Here is a 15,931-nt window from a genome sequence, read left to right on the forward strand (position 1 = left end):
TCCCTGGCCTCGCTCAGTGGGTTAAGGATCTGGCGTTGCCGTGAGCTGTGGTGTAGGCCACAGAGGTGGCTCAGATCTGGTGTTGCTGTGGCAGAGGCATAGGCTGCCAGCTGCAGCTCTGATTCGACCTCTAGTCTGGGAACTTCCATATGCCACGGGTGCAGCCCTAAAAAAAAAATTATAAAAGAAACTACATAAATACAAGAAAAAGTGGGTGTTGGTTGAGATCAGGGTCAGAATGCATGACAGAGCACAGCGTGTGTTGTGTCCTCTCCCAGGTCATTCTTCACTCCGTGTTCTGCCGCCACGGTCCTGAATCTGAGCCAGAAGTGGATGGGGGTGGAGGTCAGCTGTGTGGCCATGACCCCCCCAGCCCAGGAAGGGCATGTGGCAGAGGGCAGGCGATGGCCAGGGAGGAGTCAACCAGGTGAGGCGCTGAGTTCCCTGCTGGTTTAGATCCCAAGGGCTGTTTATGCCAGACTCCGCCTCCTCCCTCCTTCCCAGCCCCCAGCCCTGAGGCTCTTCTCTGTGGAAAAATACCCAGCTGGGCGAGCCCCAGTGAGAGGGAGGAGGCAGCGGGGCTGGGGCTCACGGGGGAGGGGATGACTCCTTTCCCCTCTCGTGACTGGTGTTTACTTGGCTGGGTTCTGGGAAAAGGCCAGATTGCATCAGACAGAGCCTGAGGGGCTGGAGCCAGACTAGGGGCTGAGGAGGAGACGTGGCTTTATAAGTCGGGGCCAGTGAACTAGGAGGTGTCAGGAAAGCAGATGCAAACACAGCCTTAGAAGACGGGCGAGGGAGAGAGAGAGACAGAGACAGAGACATTATGACCACCTTCCCGCGAGCAGCCAGCCCCCCCAGGCAGCCCCCAGGCCCAGAGGATGAAGACCCCAACCTGGATGAGTACGACCTCTATAGCCTGGCTCATTCTTACCTGGGTAAGACCCGGCCCTGCCACCTTCCCAGTCCTTCTATTTCCAACACAGTCCGACACCCCATCTCCCCACACTAGAATCCTTCCTTGGGCTCCTGCCCACCCATCACCCTTCTCCAGCCTGTTCCCTTGATCCTTTAAGTTGCCGCCTTCTAACCCCGCATCCACTGAGCATCCCCGTCCTACTTGGCCCTGGGACCTCATACTCTGCTAGAGTGTTTGGAGCAATGACAGATTGGGGGGCGGTCCCCTATTTCCACAGATGGGGAAACAGGGACAAGGACATCCCTAAAGCTACGTGGTCATGACCCCCCAGCCTCCTGACTTTAACCCGAGCTCTTCCACCCCCGCCCGCTGGACCCCAGGCCTGTCCCTTGTGGCATCACGCCTCTGCCCACCTCACCGCGGACCCCTGTCTTGATTCCCAGGAGGGAGAGCCCGGAAAGGTCGCACCAAGAGAGAGGCTGCTGCCAACACCAACCGCCCCAGCCCTGGTGGCCACGAGAGGAAGCTGGTGACCAAGATCCAGAACACAGAGCGGAAAAAGCGAGCAGCACGGACCTGAAACAGAACTCGAGGTAAGGAATCAGGGGCTCCCTGAGTACCAGTAGAGGTCCCTCTGCTAGGAAAGGACAGGCCTGAATGTGCGTGGGTGGGCAGGGAGGAGGGATCAAACAATTGCTGTCCCAACATAGAATAAAATGAGACATATGTTGGACTCTGAGTTCCCTAGTGGCCAGAGCAAAGAGGGAAACAGATCCTTTCCAATTGGAGCAAAATTTGCTTTAGAGAGAGGGAAACCGAGGCCCAGAGAGGGTAAGATCTTTCTCTGGAGTCACGGGTGAGCGAGCAGGAGAGCCAGAATTAGAACCCGGGCCTTTGTGCTTTCACCATCTGCTTTCCTTCTGCCAGGTGAGGCCAGAGCACAGACACCCCACAGCAATGGAGACAGGACTGCGGAGGAATCAGTGCCTGGGGGCGGGATCCAGGCCTGCTGGCCGCCCTGCCCCTCCACCCCCAGGACTTACCCCACGTGACTGAGGCTCGAGGGGCTGCCAGGGAAGCCGCCCCAGCCTGAGAAAAAGGGCAGGTTGGGGAGCAAGAGGCAGGGGGTAGAGAAAAGCAGGGTCATGAAGGTACCCCCACCCCAAACAAAAAAAAAGAAAGATGCTAAAGAGGCTGGAGCTTCCCAAGGGTGACAGTGACAATAAACAAAGTATAGCAGCTGCAGCCTGTGTGTGTGTGTTTTGTCCTCTTTATTTTCGTGGGGTTTTTTTTGGGTACATGTGTATCTGCATTTGCATGAACCAGAGAGAGCAATTTTGGTTAGTGTTTGTATTTGGTTATGCGTCTGGGAAGGGCTGTTTCTAATTTAAGGTGAGCTTTTTTTTTTTCTTTTCTTTTTTTGTCTGCCTGTTTGGGTGCATGTGTTTCTGTGGTTTCTTATGCAGTGTGAGGGAATTTCCTCTGTTCTTTGTAATGCTGCCTGTGAAACAAGCCCTCTCCCCAGCTCCTCTCTGTTTTTGCTTTTTTTTTTTTTTTTTTGAGGGCTGCACCCGTGGCATACGGAGGTTCCCAGGCTAAGGGTCTAATCAGAGCTGCAGCTGCCCACCTACATCACAGCCACAGCAACATGGGATGCCAGCCGTGTCTGCGACCTACACCACAGCTCATGGCAATGCCAGATGTTTAACCCACTGAGCAAGGCCAGGGATTGAACCAGAGACCTCATGGTTACTAGTCAGATTTGTTTCCGCTGCACCACAATGGGAACTCCTCCTCTCCATTTTTTTTTTTTTTTGTCCTTTTGCCTTTTCTAGGGCCGCACCCACAGCATATGGAGGTTCCCAGGTTAGGGGTCTAATCGGAGCTGTAGCTGCCGGCCTACACCATAGCCACAGCAACGTGGGATCCGAGCCGCGTCTGCAACCTACACCACAGCTCACGGCAACGCTGGATCCTTAACCCACTGAGCAAGACCAGGGATCGAACCCGCAACCTCATGGTTCCTAGTCGGATTCTTTAACCACTGAGCCACGACGGGAACTCCATCTCCATTTTTGGAATAACAATCTTATTGTTTCTGTTGTCATCACATAAAACCATTTTTGAAGTAAATATTACTCATGGGTGCCACCTGCAAAATGGAGAGAATGGAGATTTAAAACATTAAGGGATTTCCCAGGGGCTCAAATTCTTATTGTCCTCATGTATGAGGTGTGTCCCTTTGACAAGGGGGCTGCAGGGACAAAATTCTGGGAGGTCAGCTGCGGAGGAAGATTCTTCCCTAGAGTTATCAGTCTAGGAGCCAGACTTTGAGAAGAACTTGGGGCAAATAAGAGGTGTGATGAAGAGGTCCTGGTGTGGTTCAGCGGGTTAAGAACCCGACACAGTGTCGGTGAGGATGCGGGTTCCATCCCTGGCCTCGCTAAGTGGGTTACAGATTTGGCATTGCAGATGTCACAGTCATTTTGGCAAACAGCTCCTTCAGATTTCCCGTCAAACCCTCCTTTCCACAAAAGATTATTTCTTCATTCAAGTTCATGTGTATTAGATGCCTGCTGTATTATCTGGTTGAAGGCATGCATGGTAAGGAGGGACAGATGGCGCCCTGATATGATTGGAACCAGCCCTTAGGGCCAGTGTCAGCTCTTGGACTCAGGAGGCAAATGGCAGGCGTGATACTCAGCACTAGCTCTCTGCCCAGGGCGGATCTGGTGCATCAGCTTCAGAAAATCACAGCAACAGGAGTTTCCGTCATGGCTCAGCGGTTAACGAACCCCACCAGCATCCATGAAGACGTGGGTTCGATCCCAGGCTTTGCACCGTGGGTTAAGGCTCCATGTTGCCGTGAGCTATGGTATAGGTGGCAGCCCAGTCTCAGATCCCGTGTTGCTGTGGCTGTGGTGTAGGCCAGCGGCTGTTGCTCTGATTCGACCCCTAGCCCGGGAACTTCCATATACCATGGGTGCGGCCCTAAAAAGACAAAAATAAATAAATAAATAAATAATCGGGTTTGTCTGGTTTTCAAAGCCAGAATTTTTCCCTTTTTGACTACTGGCCTTAGAACACTGCAGCCAATAATGAGGCATCCTAGACGCTAGTTAACTTCTAGTCAATTACTCCATCTGAGCCTCAGTTTCCCCATCTGTCCATGGCTGAGACCAGCCTCTCCTCTGTCAACTTCGAAGGAGAAAACAGGGTGGGAAGTGTTTCGTCCCTAGCTGGTCGGGGCCCCTCCCTGGGTAATGGGTCCTTTGACACTTGCCAGGAGGCCCCACACTTCCCCTCCCTCCTGGCCGCCAACTGACCTTCCTGGCCTTGCCGTCTCCTGACACAGCCTCTGCCTGGGAAGCCTTTAAGTGGCAGTTCCAGGAACCAGACAGCGTGTTCAGATCTGAAAGGATTCAGGGGGTTAGAGCCCCCTCTTCCTCCTTTGAAGAAGGGGAAATCAAGCCCTGGAGGAGAGGGGCCAGAGACTGGCTTAAACTCATATGAGAACGAGGAATTAAGTCGGCGGGGAGAACCTTCCAGAACTCCCTTTTCTGTTCTGCCCCCTTTTCCTACACCCTTTCTTTGTCATCTCCTGGTTGTATGTAATATCTATTTCCCTCATTTCTTTTTCTTTTTTTTTTTTTTTTTGGTCTTTTTAGGGCGCACCCACAGCATGTGGAGGTTCCCAGGCTAGGGGTTGAATCGGAGCTGTAGCCCCTGGCCTACGCCAGAGCCACATCAGATCCAAGCTGCGTCTGCGACCTACACCATCACTCATAGCAACGCCAGATTGTTAACCCACTGATCGAGGCCAGGGGTCGAACCTGCATCCCCATGGATCCTAGTCAGGTTCGTTAATGCTGAGCCACGACGGGAATTCCTATTTTCCCAATTTCTTGGGTTCCTTTTAAGAACTGACTTCTCTTTCCCCCCAGGGGCTTACGGAAATTTCCCACCAGGTTGCCATGATTCAAAAGATGACCAGCTCTTGCAGAGAATCGAGAAAGTCGGCACGGGGCTCCATTTTAGCTGGTCCTCGTTCACCCACTCCTTTCACAAAGGACAGCTCTCAGCTGCACACTTTTAAATTTCGGAATCACCCAAAGGTGATTTTCAACCAGCACTCCTTAAAGGTGCTAATAACAGTCATACGTACCAGGATCCATTACCTGCCTCGGGGTCTTCCCAGCTTTACCCTTCACACGGCACTTTTGTGATTTCTGCCCTATGTGCCTTCGAGCTACATTATTTACTCAGCATTTTAAAAATTACAAAAGCAGGAGTTCCCGTCGTGGCGCAGTGGTTAACGAATCCGACTAGGAACCATGAGGTTGAAGGTTCAGTCCCTGCCCTTGCTCAGTGGGTTAAGGATCTGGCGTTGCCGTGAGCTGTGGTGTAGGTTGCAGACGTGGCTCGGATCCCACATTGCTGTGGCTCTGGTGTAGGCCAGTGGCTACAGCTCCGATTAGACCCCTAGCCTGGGAACCTCCATATGCTGCGGGAGCGGCCCAAAGAAATAGCAAAAAGACCAAAAAAAAAAAAAATTACAAAAACAGAAGTTCCCGACGTGGCTCAGTGGTTAAAAATCCAACTAGTGAACCATGAGGTTGCAGGTTCGATCTCTGGCCTCACTCAGTGGGTAAAGGATCTGGTGTTGCCGTGAGTTGTGGGGTAGGTTGCCGATGTGGCTCGGATCCTGTGTTGTTGTGGCTCTGGCATAGGCCGGTAGCTGTAGCTCTGATTTGACCCCTAGCCTGGGAACGTCCATATGCCGCTGGGGTGGACCTAAAAAGCAAAAAAATAAAAATAAAAATTACCTTCTGGGAGTTCCCATTGTGGCTTAGCATGTTAAGGACCTGATGTAGTTTCCTCTAGGGTAAGGGTTTGATTCTTGGCCTGGCTCGAAAAGAAAAAAAATTACCCTTCTGGAGTTCCCTGGCGGCTTAACAGGTTAAGGTCACTACTGTGGCGTGGGTTCAATCCCTGTCCCGGGAACTTCTGCATGCCTAGCGCATGGCCGAAATAAAAAAATAAAAATTTAAAATAAAAAAATTACCTTATCTTTTTTACTCAAATGTATTTTAAAAGAGACTTGTAATCATCAAAAGTGGAAGCCCACAATCACTTGTCATAATTAGAAGACAACTGTAAAAAGAAACACTTGGGAGGTTCCCAAGGTGGCTTGGCAGAAATGAATCTGACTAGCATCCATGAGGATGCAGGTTCGATCCCTGGCCTTGCTCAGTGGGTTAAGGTTCCAGCATTGCCATGAGCTGTGGTGTAGGTCACAGATGCGGCTCAGATGCCGAGTTGGAGTTGCTGTGGCTGTGGTGTAGGCCGGCAGCAAGAGCTCCAATTTGACCCCTAGCCTGGGAACCTCCATATGCCCCGGGTATGACCCTAAACACACACATACACAGACACATACACACAAAGAAACACTTAACAACACCTTTTTTTTTAGTCTACCTGTGCACTACCCATGACCTAGCCAGGGAACTTTCATGTGCCATGGGTGTGGCCAAAAAAAAAAGAGTCCTAGACATGCACACTCGGGGAAAAAAAACTGTTGTTCATGGGCCAGATACTGCCAGGAGCTTTGCATACACTGGAGAAGACCTCATTGTAATAGTTGGGAGTTTAAAAAAAATACTGATTCCTGGCTCCCTGTCCGGGAGATTCTGATTTCATTGGTCTGGGGTATAGCCTGGTCACTTGGGATTTTAAAAGGTGACTCTGGAGTTCCCACCGTGGCTCAGTGGAAACGCATCCGACTAGGAACCATGGGGTTGCAGGTTGGATCCCTGGCCTCGCTCAGTGGGTTGAGGATCAGGCGCTGCCATGAACTATGGTGTGAGTCACAGTTGCAGTTCGGATCTGGCGTGGCTGTGGCTGTGGCGTAGGCCAGCGGCAACAGCTCCCATGGGACCCCTAGCCTGGGAACCTCCCTATGCCGCGGGTGTGGCCCTAAAAAGAAAAATACAAAGAAAAAACAAACAAAAAAACCCCACAAAGTGACTCTAACTTGAAGTTTGAGAATCACATTTATCAAAGATGATCATAGCAAGAAGTCCCACCACCACTGTAAGGTGGCTCTCCTTACAGTGTGGTTTTGGTCACCCTCCCTTCCCCAGCAAATGGCAGGCACAGAACTGTCTTCCTTTTGAGCCTGGGAGGACTTTGATGACCATTGTGGCTGCGGAAGTGGTGCCATCATAAAACACCCAGCGCCTCTACCTTGTTCTCTGTGGTTCTTGAACCCCAGACACCCTGCTGTGAGGAAGCCCAAGAGAACGCCCCCAGAAGACAGCACAGCAAGGTCACCTGCTGCTGGTGTTCAGGCCTCCAGTCCAGCTGAAGTCCCAGCGGAAAGCCATCCCCGACCCCCAGACACATGCGTGAAGGCAGCCTGCAGGTATTTCAGGCCCAGCTGTCAGGTTACTACCAGCAGCTGCGTCTTCCCAGATGAGGCCTGAGATGTTGCAGAGTCAAGCCACCTCCGGCTCCCAACCTCCAGAATCTGGGAGCATAATTTCTTAGTTGTTTCTTCCCACTGTGTTTGCGGATGGTTTGCAACATTGCGATAGCCACGCGCCCAGCCTTAGGGTCCCCCAGGCTCTGGTCCAGATCCTGCCTGCAAACTTGGCTGGGAGTGGGGTCAAGTCATTGTTTATCCTGCATCTTTCTTCTTCCTTCCTTCCTTCCTCTCTCTCTCTCTCTCTTCCTTCCTTCCTTTCTTTTTTTGCTTTTTTAGGGCTGCACCTGCGGCATGTGGAAGTTCCCAGGCTAGGGGATGAATCAGAGCTGTCGCCGCCAGCCTACACCACAGCCACAGCCACGCCAGATCCCAGCCGTGTCTGCGACCGACACCACAGCTCGCAGCAACGCTGGATCCTTAACCCACTGAGCGAGGCCAGAGATGAAACCCACATCCTCATGGATCCTAGCTGGGTTCGTTAACTGCTGAGCCACACAAAGGGACCTCCCTATCCTGCATCTTAATTTTCTCATCTGTGAACACTCACCTCTTGGAATGGTTTTGAGAACGAAAGGAAACGGTGTTTTTCAAGCACTTAGCAGGATATCTGAAAAGAACTTAAGAAGGAGGTGGAGGAGTTCCTGTGGTGGCGCAGCAGTAACATCCTCATGAACTAGTATTCATGAGGACACGAGTTCAATACCTGGCCTTACTCAGTGGGTTCAGGATCCGGTGTTGCCATAAGCTATGGCGTAGGTTACAGATGTGGTTCAGTGCTGGTGTTGCTGAGGCAGTGGTGTAGGCTGGCAGCTGTAGCTCAGATTTGACCCCTAGCCTGGGAATTTCCGTATGCCTCGGGTGTGGCCCTAAAAAAAAGAAGAAGACAATGAAAAAGAAGGAGAAGAAGAAGAAGCAGAAGAGGAAGGAGGAGGCGGAATGGTAGCTGATGGCATGGACTCTGGGCCCATTTCTATGGGTTTATGTCTCAGCTCTCTTACCATCTGTGTAGCCTTGGGCCAGTTACCTGGCCTTTCTCTGCATCCCTTTCCCTTCGTGTAAAACAAGAGTGCCAATAACATTCGGCATAGGACTGTTGGTATAACAAAGTGAGTTATTGCTATAAAAGGCATAGTAAGGAGTTTTCCTGTTGTGGTTCAGCCGGTTGAGAACATGACGTTGTCTCTGTAAGGATGTAGATTCTGTCCCTGGCCTTGCTCAGGGGGTTAAGGATCCGGCGTTGCCTCCAGGTGGCATAGGCTGCAGGTGTAGCTCAGATCCGGGGTTGCCGTGGCTGTGGCGTAGGCTGGCAGTTACAGCTCCGATTCGACCCCTAGCCTGCAGGTGCAGCCCTTAAAAAAAAAAAAAAGAGAGAGAGAGAGACAAATAAATAAACAAATAAAAGTAAAAATGAAACATCAGGGAGTTCCTGTTGTGGCTCAGCAGGTTAAGAACCTGACATAGTGTCTGTGAGGCTGTGGGTTTGATCCCTGGTCTCACTCAGTGTAGGTTGCAGACATAGCTGGGATGCTGCATTGCTGGGGCTGTGGTGTAGGCTGGCAGCTGTAGCTCTGATTCGACCCCTGGCCTGGGAATCTCCATATGCTGAAGGTGTGGCCCTAAAAAGCAAAAAAAAAAAATATATATATATATATATATATATTCTACAGCCACAGCGATTTTTATTATTGCATCGAATTTACCAAAGGCCTGTGGGAGGGAAAAGACTGGGTCATGGGTTCACCACCTGCCAGGGGGAGCCAGGAGTAGACCAGGTGTGCTGACACCCACACCCAAGCTTTCTAGAGAGTTCTGTGGTCTTTAGAGAGTCCCCGGGGAGCCATCATAGAAGTGAGAGCACCTCACTCCCCTGAGACCTTCTTGGAGCAGCCAGCCTTGACAGACAAGACCCCTCCCTGAAGGCTAGTCCCAGAACCCGGGGCTCCATCACCCAGAAGCACCTCCTTTTCTTTGTAAAACAAGGTTTTCATTGCTTTTCTGATTACAAAAGCAGCTGCTGCTGTGAAATCAGAAGATAACCCCTAACCTCTTGTTCGATCCTCCTGAAGGAACACGTCCTCCTTCCAAGTTTGGCAAAACACTTAAGGAATAAAATGAATCCCTTCGTGGAATGTTCACACCAGCGCTGTGCAGCCGTATCCTGTTACTTCTTTTCTGGAGAACACTTTGGAGAGTTGTTGTTGTTGTTTTGTTTGTTGGGTTTTTTGCTTTTTTTCTTTTTAGGGCTGCACCCATGGCACAGGGAAGTTCCCAGGCTAGGAGTTGAATCGGAACTGCAGCTGCCAGCCTATGCCACAGCCACAGCCACATCGGATCTGAGCCACATCTGTGACCTACCTCACAGCTCACGGCAACGCTGGATCCTTAACCTACGGAGCGAGGCCATGGATCGAACCTTCATCCTCATGGATACTAGTCAGATTCATTTCTGCTGAGCCACGACGGGAACTCCCAACGCCGGATCTTTTAACCCACTGAACAGGGCCAGGGATCGAACCTGCATCCTCACGGGTACTTGTTGGATTTTAATGCACTGAGCCACACCAGGAACTCCAGCTAAATTTTAATTTTACTTTTATTCCACTTAGTATAATCGCTATGAAGCCAGAATTTTCTGTCGGCTTCGCTCACTGCTGTATCTCAAATGCTCAGAACAATGCCTAGGACATGCTGGGTTGCTCAGTAAATATAGACCAAGTAGCTACTCTGCTTTCACACTATTCTTTCTTCCTTTTTTTTTTTTTTTTTTTTTGTCTTTTGTCCTTTTAGGGCTGCACCTGCGGCATATGGAGGTTCCCAGGCTAGGGATCTAATTGGAGCTGTAGCTGCCGGCCTACACCACAGCCACAGCAATGCCAGATCCGAGCCACATCTGCGACCTACACCACACCTCACAGCAACGCTGGATCCTTAACCCACTGAGCGAGGCCAGGGATCGAACCCTCAACCTCATGGTTCCTAGTTGTATTCGTTTCTGCTGAGCCATAACAGGAACTCCTGTTCTTTCTTCCTGAAATGCTCTCTCCACCGGCTTCTGAAACAGTACTCTTTGTCTACTATTTGACTTGGTCATGATTTAAAAAAATCTGTGCTGTAAATCAGCTATAATAATAATAAAAATGAACATATCTAACAAGAAAAATAAATAAGTAAAAATCTAGCCTGGGAGTTCCCATTGTGGCTCAGTGGTAACGAACTTGACTAGAATCCATGAGGATGCTGGCTCGATCCCTGGCTTTGCTCAGTGGGTTGAGGTTCCGGCCTTGCCATAAGCTCTGTTGTAGGTCAGCTCGGATCTTGGCTCCTGAAAGAGAACATTTCCGAGTCAATTGCTTCAGGAATAGCTGGATCCAGGAGCTGAAAGCAAATCATCCTCAAAATTGTGGGCTCCCTCTCCAACTCTCAGCTCTACTTTCCAAAGCATTGGCTCCAGTCTGAAGCAGGTCTTCCCCCGTGGCAGATTCAGCTTCACATCCTACCAGCTAGTCATCTCTGCAGAGAGAAAGCCTCTTCCTGACAGCAAGTCCAGGGACTCTCAGTGTGCCATGTACCCCTCCTCAAATCCGTCACTGAACTGAGGGGCATGGGGCATCCTGAATGGGTTGTCAGCATCAGAGAAAGAGGACGGATAATTCCCCAAAGGAAAATACAGATGCTTTATTATATGTTTTAATTTAAAAAGGAAGATTAGGAGTTCCGGTCATGGCTCAGTGGTTAACAAATCTGACTAGGAACCATGAGGTGGCAGGTTTAATTCCTGACCTTGATCAGTGGGTTAAGGACCCTGCATTGCTGTGGCTGTGGTGTAGGCCAGCGGCTATAGCTCCCATTAGACCCCTAGACTGGGAACCTCCATATGCCAGGGGTGCAGCCCTAGAAAAGACAAAAAGACTAAATAAATAAATAAATAAATAAAAAGGAAGAATAAAATTTAGTTAATTTTTATTTTTATTTATTTATTTTTGTGCTTTTCATTTTAGAGCCGCACCCAAGGCATGTGGAGAGTCCCAGGCTAGGGATCAAATCAGAGCTGTAGCCACTGGCTTCTGCCACAGCCACAGCAACACCAGATCTACACCACAGCTCATGGCAACGCCGGATCCTTAACCCACTGAGCGAGGCCGGGGATCGAACCTGCATCCTCACTGATCCTAGTCAGATTCATTTCCGCTGAGCCACCATGGGAACTCCCCCCAAATTAATTAATTTTTCAAAATAAAAGAATGGTGGATAGGTGGAAATGACAGGAGTCACCTGCAGCCTGAGTGACATTTTCTCCTCATCCTCTCACCCCCTGGCCAGTTGACAGTATTTTCTTTTTGAAGTTTCAATATTAACAGCACTTTGCAGTGTCAAGAGCATCAGAGCCCGCGTTCACGTGCCCGATTTCTCTGGAAGGAAGGTGTTGCTATGTCTACTCTGCAAGTGAATGAAATGAAGAAGTGAAGACTGAAATGCGGCCTGCCAGGGGCTCCCAGTAAGTTCCAAAGTGCTCTGCGTTATCTTGTTCTTTCTGGTTTCACATCTGGTCAGTCTGTTCAGCGAGGTGGTTGCCTCTGTGGGCAAGGCCCAGGGTTCCCACACCTCTGCACTCAACCCTAATGCTGTCTTCCTCTCTCTTCCCTCAAAGCAGAAATATGGAAGGTGGAGTTCCCGTCATGGTGCAGTGGTTAACGAATCCGACTAGGAACCATGAGGTTGCGGGTTCGATCCCTGGCCTCGCTCAGTGGGTTAAGGATCCGGCGTTGCCGTGAGCTGTGGTGTAGGTCACAGATATGGCTCGGATCTGGCATTGCTGTGGCTGTGGTGTAGGCTGGCAGCTGCGGCTCTGATTGGACCTCTAGCCTGGGAACCTCCATATGCCGAGGGAGGGAGAGGCCCTAGAAAAGGCAAAAAAAAAAAAAAGAAATATAGAAGGAGACTAATATTGCCCTCAGGACCGAGATGCCTGGTAGATGCTCAAGTCTGGAGAATACCCTAGAGGTCTGGGAAGGGTCTGAAATGTGTAGAAAAATGGAAAGGCTAAGAAACTAACATCTATTATCTTAGGACTGTAACAGAGTCTTAGTGGAAGTGGAAATGGGAGCTGACAGTCCTCAGAGCCTTAGAGTGAAGAAGGCATTTATGAGAAGCTGAGACCTGAAGGGGGGACAAGGAACGGGTTATTTGAAGAACAGATGGAAAAGTATTCTAGGCAGGAGGAACAGCAGGTGCAAAGGCCCTGAGGCAGGGGGTGTGCCTGGTATGATTATGGGGCAGCCAGGAGGCCATGGAGAGAATAGAAGAGGTCAGTGGGAGGGATCATGAGCACCCTGTAAACCACTGAATGGGTTTCTGTGTTCACTCAGAGTGAAAGGAGGAGGCCTGGGAATTGATGAATCAGTTAGACTGCAGATAGACTGTTGGGACCCAGGACAAAAACTGACCGAGGTAGATGGAAGGATAGTGGCTGATCAGATACCCATACATTTTACATATTCTTTTGCATCAGTCAGATAGTCCATTAAAACAGAAGCAGTTGTGGCTGTGGTGTAGGCCGGCAGCTACAGCTCCGATTGGACCCCTGGCCTGGGAACCTCCATATGCCACAGGATCAGCCCTAGAAAAGGCAAAAAGACAAAAAATAAAATAAAATAAATAGAAGCTGTGAGTGAGTCCCATTTCTGGGGAGTGAACTGTCCATACACCCGGGGGCTCCAACTGCCACGTTCAGAACAAGCAAGGGACATGGCGGTCGGGGAGGCTGAGACCCCGTGGAGGTCCCAGGATTGGCATGGGGTCTGTGTCAGCCTTGGAGCGTAGGGCTGCTGGAGGACTTGGTGTCTGCCTGGGGCCTGCCTGCCTCTCTCAGACACCTGGTAGTGTTTGTCTGGGGGCTCAGGGCAGAGCCTATCTCTGTTCCATGTTCTCTCCATAGGGAGGCTTGATGAAGTCCCAGGCAACCTAGAACGTGAGCCCTCAGTCAGTGGTCCAAGATCTGGGCTGTCTGCCCTGTGGCCCAGGGCTCCATTGGCCATATCCCTGAGAGCTCTGCTTCTGGCCCCACATTTTTTTTTTTTTTTTGGCTTTTTTAGGGCTGTACCCATGGCACATGGAAGTTCCCAGGCTAGGGATCATATCAGAGCTACAGCTGCCAGCCTACACCACAGCCACAGCAATGCTGGATCCTTAACCCACTGAGTGAGGCCAGGGATCGAACCTGCATCCTCATGGATACTAGCCAGGTTTGTTACCTGCTGAGCCACGAGGGAACTCCCTGGCCCACATTCTGATCCGACACACATCTCTGTAACCAGGTCCCGGTACCTACGGAACTTCCTAAGCTCTAAGCTCTAACTACAGCCTCTTCTGTTCCTTCCTCACCCTCTTCCTCCAATTGACCTGTCTTTGACCATCAATGCTTACCTTGGCTTATCAGTGACAACTGGCATTTCTTTCTTTCTTATTCTTTTTTTGTCGTTTTAGGGCCACACTCACGGCATATGGAGGTTCCCAGGCTAGGGGTCGAATCGGAGCTACAGCTGCCAAGCCTACACCACAGCCACAGCAACACAGGTTCTGAGCCACATCTGTGACCTTCACCACAGCTCTCAGCAATGCCCGATCCTCAACCCACTGAGTGAGGCCAGGGATCAAACTTGCGTCCTCATGGATCCTAGTCGGGTTTGTTACTGCTGAGCCACAATGGGAAATCCCTGGAGTTTCGCCTTTCTTCTTTTCTTTTCTTTCCTTCCTTCCTTCCTTTCTAATTTCTTTCTTTCTTTCCTTCCTTGGCTGTCCCACGGCATATGGAGTTCCCGGGCCAGGGATCAGATCTGAGCCATCGTTGTGACCTAAACTGCAGCTGTGACAACGGTGCACAGCTGCAGTTTAAACCACTGTGCCAGGCCAGGAAGTGAACCTTCGTTCCAGCGCTCCCAAGACACTGCTGATCCCATTGCGTCACAGCGGGAACTCCTGACAACTAACTTTTCTTGAACACTTCCTTGTGGGTCAGGCCTTGTTCCATTAGTCATAGCCAAAACCTACAGCCTGACCATGCTCCAGCCCCTGTTTTAAGCACTTTACAAACCATGGCTCACCGAATCCTCTGACCAGTCTCCTGTAGTTAGATTATTTGCCTAACATCTTAGATAATGAACCTAGGCACAGAGAGGTTAAATAACTTGCCTAAGATCACACAGCTTCTCAGTGGCCTCATCAACACACTATTCACAGCTGTCCTACCTGGCTGGTAGGAGTAGCGCCCCCACCTGGGAGACAAGCCAAGCACAGGGAGGTCTCCTGCCTTGACCAAGATCACCTGGGAAGGGACGGAACTAGGAAAGGTCTGTCTGACTCCCTGACCCCTGAAGCTCCATATATCCCCAATTTTGCCTTCAGATCGCCCCTGAGAGGTGGCCAGGGATGGGATCATGGGCTTTATTTAATGGACGGGGAAACTGAAGCCGGGTGTGTTCAGGCAGAACGGAGACGGGACTTGCACGGGGACTTTTCACCCCATCCCTACCCCCCACCCCAGCTGGTGTTTTTTCTCTGCAGCCCTGCCTCCTGGGCTTCAAAATCTTCCTTCCTGGCACTCGACAGGCCTGGCTTCCCACCTTCCCCTCACAGCCCTGCATTTATATGTCGCATGCATGGAACACCCAGCAATGACCATCTTGTCCAGGGAAGGTGCCCCCGCACGCCTTTTCTCTCAGCCACACCCACCTGCTTGCAGTGGCCTTGAGCAGTGTCCCCCTCATAGGAAAAAAGAGCTGGGATTGAGGAATCAAAGCCCTTTTTCCTTTGCCAGCCTCCTCCCCGCCCCGCCACCAGGGTCAGGAGTCCCTCAAGAGTCACCACTTTTGCTTTTGGGGTTTTTTTTTCTGTCTTTTTGTCTTTTCTAGGGCAACACCCATGGCACATGGAGGTTCCCAGGCTAGGGGTCCAATCAGAGCTGTAGCTGCCGACCCACGCCACAGCCGCAGCAACGCGGGATACCAGCCGCATCTACAACCATAGCTCTGGGCAATAGCGGATCCTTAACCCACTGAGTGAGGCCAGGGATCGAACCCGCAATCTCATGGCTCCTAGTCAGATTCGTTAACCACTGAGCCACGATGGGAACTCCAAGAGTCACTGCTTTTGAGGGGCAGCTCCCAAGGCAGGTGGGAGGAGGAGGGACACCCAAGCCACCTTGCTGCTGCCATGAGCGTGACGTGTAGAGAAACCTCTGGGGGGCCTGAGATGTGCTGTGGAAGAGGGCGCATGCGTTTAGTCATCGGGGCTGGGAGTCAGGGCCTAACGCTCCTCTATCCTCCCGGGAGCAGGTGGGCACTGTTCTTAGCCTCAGGGTCTCACCGCTTCTGTTTGGGAGCCTCAGGGGCATGGCCCCCGTTCCAGCCTGGCCTCCCCTCCCTCCCCCGCCCACAGGCTTCCCGCCTTCACCCAAGCCCATCTTTGGTTTCACCCCAGGGTTAGTTCCAAGCCCTGAAGCTGACATCACCAGGCCCAGGGATTCCCCT

The 15,931-nt window shown here is 51.0% G+C and overlaps 1 protein-coding gene across 1 annotated transcript; it reads left to right on the forward strand.

The window, feature by feature from the left end:
- The first annotated feature begins 639 nt into the window (after positions 1 to 639).
- On the forward strand, positions 640 to 2,164 carry NUPR1 (nuclear protein 1, transcriptional regulator). The gene is made up of 3 exons (XM_047780170.1): positions 640 to 938; positions 1,363 to 1,512; positions 1,847 to 2,164. Exons 1-2 carry the CDS (start codon positions 827 to 829, stop codon positions 1,497 to 1,499), a joined length of 249 nt encoding a protein of 82 aa, XP_047636126.1. The 5' UTR covers positions 640 to 826; the 3' UTR covers positions 1,500 to 1,512; positions 1,847 to 2,164.
- The last annotated feature ends 13,767 nt before the right edge of the window (positions 2,165 to 15,931 follow it).

Source organism: Phacochoerus africanus, chromosome 5 (assembly GCF_016906955.1).
Source record: "Phacochoerus africanus isolate WHEZ1 chromosome 5, ROS_Pafr_v1, whole genome shotgun sequence".
Lineage (NCBI taxonomy): Eukaryota > Metazoa > Chordata > Mammalia > Artiodactyla > Suidae > Phacochoerus > Phacochoerus africanus.